This window comes from Zerene cesonia, chromosome 14 (genome assembly GCF_012273895.1).
Source record: "Zerene cesonia ecotype Mississippi chromosome 14, Zerene_cesonia_1.1, whole genome shotgun sequence".
In the NCBI taxonomy this organism is placed as follows: Eukaryota; Metazoa; Arthropoda; class Insecta; order Lepidoptera; family Pieridae; genus Zerene; species Zerene cesonia.
In genome coordinates, this window is record NC_052115.1 from 4,775,379 (window position 1) to 4,783,227 (window position 7,849).

A 7,849-nucleotide genomic window follows, 5' to 3' on the forward strand; every position below is an offset into this window, starting at 1 on the left:
AAGTAATAAATGTTATTTGCAGTTAACAATTTTCTTTTTTCTTTATTACAATATTTATGGCAAGACTAGGTATAGACGCGGCAAAGTAATGCGCCTATTACACTATTCTAAATTTAGTCGTCACTGATTTCAGGAAAGTGTGATCGCATCCAGCGACTTAATACAGTTTTGCTTTGTCCGCGATGGACTCCTAAACTAGGTTCTCAACCGATTTTAATCAAATTTTCAAACCATGTGCAGTTTGATCCAACTTAAAAGTGGGCAGAGACGAGGCGTGCAGCAAGTATTAGTATGGATTCCAATTTCCAAAATAATTTAAATACTTCAGTTATAAAATTGTATTTCATTTTAGATGAATTTAAAAAATAAAACACATTTTAGAGCTTATCCAGTGCATCCATCAGCATAGCATTCTTAGAGCCTGCATAAGCATTTATGAAAAAAAATAAAGGACTGGTATAAAATAAAACAAAAGCATATTTATAAATCTTACTATTTGGCTGTGGCTGGAATGCAATACATTAAATGCTTATCAAAGTCCAGCAATATAATCATAATGAGTGTTTATATAAAGTAACACATTATTTCTATAGTAAATTATAAACACATAAAATAATGAATAAGTCTTGATTGAATTAATAAGTAATATGAATTTAGTCTTATTTATAAATTTCAATAAATTGTAATTTAAAATTAAATTTAATTACTGGCAGTAAGTAATATTTATGTCATGGTGCCAAAAACAGGGTTGTGTCTACAAATGCTTGGACCATACTCCATATAGGCTTGCTTGCTATGACAGACTTGATAAAATTCAGGTGTAGAACCAAGCATACTTCCTCCAAACCAAACAGCATATCTTTGCATGTTATGTGAGATGACTTGAACATCAATAGGCTTGGGTGTAATACGACCCTCTGACAACATCGTGGATAACTTCAGTCTTGCATCCACAGTTCTTTTTATATCCCTTTGCAGTCTTCTTCCAAAGTCTCGGAACATGGTTGATCCTCCAGACAGTACAATATTTCCATACAACCCTCGTCTAACATCTATTGGACAACTCTGAATAACCTCATCAACCATTTCGTTCAATGGCACTGTAAAATCAGCATTAGAAAATTCCGGATGGAAGAAAATTTCAGGACCCAGAAACCGTTCATATCCAACATCAACAGAGAATGGATTTTTCGTGATAGCATTTATACCAGTATATTTCTTCATCCATTTCGCAGGGTCCGAATCATATTTTGCAAACTCTTTTGCTATATCTGGGCAGATGTAACTGTATCTTTCTTTGATAGCTTTGGCTGTTTCCAAGCTCTGCTCTGGAGGGATGCCAACTTCACGTTCTCGGAGGAGGGATTGTATGAAGGACGTAATGTTCCTACCAGCAATGGGAATGTGCTTAATGCAGGACCCAATCACATACCCTTCAGCAACAGGGACAATGTGTGTCACACCATCACCACTGTCTACAACAATACCAGTGAATGTGCGACCTGCGGACGTACGAGACTTCCATGACGCCGCTAGAGCGAGTACTGCTTGCACTGCTATGTACAAACCAGGAACATTGAATGACTCAAACATTATCTCAGCTAAGTACTCTCTGTTTTCTGGCGTGTTCAATGGCGGCTCTGTTATCAAGAAGTGATGATCTTCCGGTTCAGCTCTCAGATATTTGAAAATGCATTGCTCGATGTACCTTTCCATAAGATCCCAATCTTCGACTAAACCATGACGTACGGGGTACTTGACGGAGTAGCCCGTCGCTTCGAATGCTTCATCCCCAATGAAGAAATCCAAATCTTCTACGGCCTTAGTCATACGTCTTGTGCTTTGATCTCCCACTTTAGCCGTTTCCTTTATCGCTATGGCTGACGGAATGATAAACTGCGGCTCCTTATTGCCGGCGAATCCTAATTTGGTATAGCCAGTGCCCACATCAATTACACATGCCGGTAAATGATCTCCCATTTTTATTTTATTGCTATAAATTACAAATAATATAAATTTCAAAATAAAATATTGGGTGCGGTAAAGTGAAATCACTGTAATTCTGAATTTGACATTGACAAGTCATTAATTGATGACAAATCCTTAAAATTTCTTTACACAAAATATGTGTCATACATTCCAGTCGTTTTGTAACTAAATATTATAAATTACAAACACTCCGCAGTACGTGCATTTCACGTGAACTAATTTGTATAATACTGTCCAAGCACTGGCAAGGTTAAGTTGAACAGACAGACAAGAAATGTTTCCCAATTCTGTCACAAAATAGCTAGCTAGCAGCTATTAATTTTTCATCCGCGGCTTTGCGTCTATGGTTGTATTCTCACAAAAAGTAAGATTTTCTTTCTTCGGCGATCCTCTTTCTCAAGGCTACTACAACCTCTTCCAAATGACATCAAAATCAGTTAGGTGTATAATGATAATACGTTAACGGGTTACGATTCGGTTTTTTATAATCAATTAAACCATTCAAGAGTTATCATGTACACATTATGAAATACATATTATTAATTCTTTGAACTTGGAACTTTAAATCGATAATCCATTCTTTATGACAGTTTACACAACATTGAATATGTTGGCGTTATTGCTACGAAACATTAAGTATTTTTATAGTTACAAGTAAAAGCAATAGATGACGTGCATATGAAAGTTAATACAATACAATAAGGTATTAATTGTTTTTTCACTACGTTAAAAAAATTATGCATATTATTTTTATTCAAAATTGCCATGTTCGAGTCCGTTCATATTGAAAGGACGTGAATTTGTATCGTATGGATTATAGTTATCCCACCTTGCGTTCCACTTTCCACTAATTAACTCTTTCCGTTTTATCATGTAGAATGACATGACTTCTGCAAATGCATTCAATACTGAATATTGAAAGTCTGATTCATTTTGGTCCTTTTCATGTAGTTTCTCAATGAATTGAAAAAATAATGCTTTTAATTGCCTACGTTGCATTGCGTTTATAATCAGACAACAGGAAAGTTTTGGCAAACAATCTGAAGTCTTACTACGATAATGATTCTTGACGCCGTCCAAATTCCTATCGAGCAGATAAGTCCTCACTCATAACATTGTTTTCGTTAAATAGGAAAAAGGATGCGAGGTTACATTATTAGGGAATAATAAAGGTTCCCTTATAAATACACTACGATTCTACCACATAACAATTAATGGAAATAATATTTCACTTAACTGACATATCATAATTAGAGCGGTGATAACTCAGTGGTTAGAACCTTGGACTTAAAGCGAAAAGTCGAAGGTCGAGTGTGCAATAAATTTTTCAATTTATCGGTCGAAAACGCTCGAAACGGTGAAGGAAAACATCGTGAAAATTAGGGATTAGGAATTTACAATATTGAATTACTGCAGTTTCGTTCTCATACTGTCAATCTGTCAATAAAACCACCATCCGTTTTACAGAGCTAGGTAATGCACTCATACGTTGTCTAGACTGACTTCTACACTTATAATATTTCTGCCCGTGCATATGTCAAAAGATCATACATTTTTTCCTTCAATACGAATATAATAGGTATTTAAAGGTAGGTCGAGCTTGGAAGTTGGTTTATAGTTCATGGTGTCGGCGTCAACGGTGTCTACGGGCGCGGGCCGTCTATTTCTAGCTTATGATGTTTAACGCAGTCTAAGAATTAATTTCTTATAACCAATTGATGAATGCTTTGAAAGAATAGGAAGCAAAGAAGAAGAAGCAGCTAGTTAGTGATAAAATATAGTTAAGGTGACATTATTAGGTACATCATAATTAGTTGCTATTGTAATATGTGATGTGGAGACTGGAGTATACCTATGCATTTTCGCAGAATATATTATATATTATCCATTTTAAATACCATATGAATACAGTGTGCCACTGATTGACAAAATTTTCCGAATTATTTAACGTCTATAAAAATGTTGCTAATGTTATTGCTATAATGATGCTGAGTATTATGCCAAATACAGATAATTTTAATATCGATTGTAATACGCTAAAGACAAAGCTATAAGTAAAAAAATGCAACATCTAAATTATATACACGCTAGACCTGAAAGAACCTGAATAGGTACTTATAATCGGAAAGCTTATGCGCTAATACGGGTGAATGCAGCCATGTACATGCACACGAGCAAAAGGCACGCATATTGATCCCGATATTACTGGAAGCAATTAACTTTTATACCGTATCGTGGGGTGTTTTTACAAAGCACACTAATTAGACCGCGGCACCGCCCTCTGAACGTACTGTATGTCACTACGATTTAATACAAAAGATCGTCATTTGGGATGCTAAAGTAGAGGGATCGAGTGAAGATTGTGAACGCTTTTTTAATTTTGCAGATTATATCTGTCTAGGTTTTCTCCTTTTAAATGACTAAATCACAGGGGTTTTTAGATATTTGTGGTTGGTAAGTAACAAGTATTGGCTTAATATTAGGTAGGTAGAATGTGGCTTTAGCATTTTTAGTAAGAATAAAGATAGACAAAAAATATAGGACTATTAAGAAGAAAAAAAAATGGTTGCCTGTAAAGTCGGTTTTACGGGCGAAGATTTTACAACGTCTTTTTCTCGGTAGAATATTTATTGATATGAATATTATTAAATTGCACAATAGGAACAAGGAATTGAATGAAAATAAGAATTGCACAAATTTTAACTATAGAAAATATATTTTGTTTACTAAAAAGACAGAGACAGAGACACAAGCACGCGCCGATTCAATGCGCCAAATTCTCTAGTGCTGCGCGCGCGGCGGACCGATCATAGTTCGGTAACTCATCGTAACGTTACCGGGCGTTACACTTTTTCATGAGTGCCTCCTAGCCGCAACCTAATTTAAGACGTTGTCACGTCAAAATAATGTTTTGTATAACATATATCTATACAGGTATATATATATAATAGTGATTTTGGTTACGTAGGTACTTTATTAACTACTAGCTATCCGCCCGTGGCTTCTCTCGCATGGACTACAGTTTTGTGCTCCGTAGATTTTCGAAAGTCACTATAACATGTTTTACGACTTTAAATACGTCTCGTCAAGGCACCTCATTTAAATACATATTTGCAATTTTATTTATTGATCCCCCGATTACGGTTTTCATATGATTAACTGTTTTGGGGTGTATAATACATTCACATTGCATTGCAAGTTGGTAGCTCTTTAAAAAAAATGTTTATAAAATGTTCTGAATACTTTTTATTACATGTACCTATAGATTGTTAAAGTTTAGCAAAACAATTGCTTTGATTACTATTTTCCGCACAGGCGAGGAGTAGATAATAGAGGTATAATACTGGGCAATGGGAGTTAGCATGCTATTAGCAGCATACTGTTATTTTTTATATTGGCAGAAATTTTGCATTTCAATTACTTATTCCAATCAAATCAAAAACTTACTTGAGCTTATACTATTCCCACTATTTGAAATCGCATTTACAGTAATTGTTATAATACAATATATAATGTCTTGTTCAATTTATTTAATATAGGTATATATATAATAGGTAGCATTAGCTTGCAAGCCTATTGATACAAGTTTGCGACCTAACCTTGACCTTCCACGATAACTTATGAAGATTGTCTGTAGGTAAGAGTACTCAACTGTGTCAATAGAATTAATACTACATATTTACACATTTCGAATATTACTGATACAATATAATAATACTTTAGTTTTAAAATTAAGGGAACATATCCAAGAAAATAAATATACCTACCATCTGAATTCTTTTAAAATACTGAACTAGTAAAATAATATAACACAATGTCGTTTCAGTTCCTTTTCCAGTATTTGCCACATAAGAAAAGTAAATAAAATAGTTGGTTTCTGTAGACTAAGTAAAGTTCGAGCCGAGCATTGCGGTAATAGGAAATCTTGGCAACTTTCGAAAGGTCGGGAGCAGTTTCTAGCTGAGAAGTTGATTTTATTTATTTCAATTAAAATGTGCATACGTCTACATTAACGTGAGTATGTGATGAATGTTTTATATTATTGGCTTTATTAGTTTTACGCTATATAAATAGCTGTAACGATATTTTACGCTCCTTATTTTTCCCTCCTCTCCCAGTCCATTCCGTTTCCTCGTCTCTTTCCCTTAAAAGCGGGCAAATTATTCGTCGAGGCGCCACCTTTGCCAATGTTCATGGGTGATGTTGATCGCTTACCATCAGGCTGACCAGTTGCCCGCTTTTACATGAAAATAAAACATTTATGATTATTGTACTTTATAAACTATAATCAGTTGAGGTGTTCGTAGAATGAAAGTAATAGTTATTAATTTTTATAACCTTATGTTGCACTACAATTAATATTGAATAATTTTCTTTTATTCTACATGAAATATAAATAAAAAAAAAAACCTTTTAAGAACATATAGGAAATGATTAATTTTCTTCTACTTGTAGAACTCCATTTAATTGACGCCAAAAGAGGGCTGTCGATAGTTATAACATAAATTGTATCCTCTGAAGACTACGCAATCGGGTTCTGTTGCGGGTGAGTTAAAATAATTTATTTCAAGCACATTGTACGTGCATGAATTTTATGAGATATTTTAATAAAACGAGTCCTCCTTTTGTCAGTTTTCCCGGCTAATTGCTAAGTGCACCATTGTTTTTACATACCCTTTGAGCTTTCCGTACGACGCACCTACCGCGATCTTTCATTATGCGTTTTCGGAATACCTACCTACTGTTCCGTATAAGCTGTTGTTTTAAAGAATTTCGAGGAGCCCGGTGAATGGGCGTAGAGAGGGACAGAATTATTTTGTTTCCAGTCAAAAATAATGAATAAAATAAATGAGTTTTTAATTTTGACTGCATCGTTTCTAAAGACTAAAGTGCTATATTATTTTGCGTATTTTGTTATTACGACGTTGAGATGGAATTTTCGTATCAGGTAATTTTTAATGTTTCTGGAATTTAATCTGAGCGCTGGAAATTTAATAAAGATGAGTTCAGTGAATCCAGATTAAAATACGTTCAAAAAATCATAGCTACTATCTGATGTATAATAATGTTCTTACAGTTTTATATTAGACTAGCTGCGTCCCGCGGTTTCACCCGCGTAAGTTCGTATCCCGTAGGGATATCGGGATAAAAAGTTGCCTATGCGTTATTCCAGTTGTCCAGCTATCTACGTACCAAATTTCATTGCAATCGGTTCAGTAGTTTTTGCGTGAAAGAGCAACAAACACACACACATCCTTATAAACTTTCGCATTTATAATATTAGTAGGATATTCGATATGGTGACAGTTTTATTTATATTTACACTAATTTATTGAAAATCACTTTAGATATATTATATAAAACTTTTCACCATGTGTATTTTTTACCTATTAGAGTTAAAGTGATAGATTAACTTTATTCATCATTACTATTTAATGTTGACTAAATGAAACGAGTTTTGGAGTAAAATTGGTAAATAACTAATGCACATTTCAATGCCATGCCGCAGATTAGGCGCTACCAATGTGCCGTTCTCCAGACTTCATATAAAAGCACGCCAGACTACAAGTGGCTTTGAGACGTTTCCTCCGTTTTTGTTTATTTGGAATTTTTAATGCACACCACAAAAACCTTTCAGACGACATTATGGGTCTGGGCACGGAATATATTAGTAAATGTGGAGAACACAAGCCCACATGAATTTTTAAAAATCGTAATATGTATGTATTTTTAGTCTATGTTAATATTTTTCTTGTATATTCATATAAAAGTCTATTGCTTCACTACAATTTGCAGTTGAAAAAGTATAAGTAAGTAAAATAAATAACATAAATAACGAATGAAAGAAGAAAAGCATATG

General features: G+C 34.2%; 1 protein-coding gene across 1 annotated transcript; it reads right to left on the bottom strand.

The window, feature by feature from the left end:
- Window positions 1-477: 477 nt before the first annotated feature.
- On the bottom strand, window positions 478-2,082 carry LOC119831789 (actin-related protein 3). The gene has a single exon (XM_038355309.1). It carries the CDS (start codon window positions 1,978-1,980, stop codon window positions 724-726), a length of 1,257 nt encoding a protein of 418 aa, XP_038211237.1. The 5' UTR covers window positions 1,981-2,082; the 3' UTR covers window positions 478-723.
- Between the last annotated feature and the right edge of the window lie 5,767 nt (window positions 2,083-7,849).

Coding starts and splice junctions, on each gene's coding strand:
- LOC119831789 (XM_038355309.1), bottom strand. CDS start 1,980: ATGGGAGATCATTTACCGGCATGTGTAATTGATGTGGGCACTGGCTAT.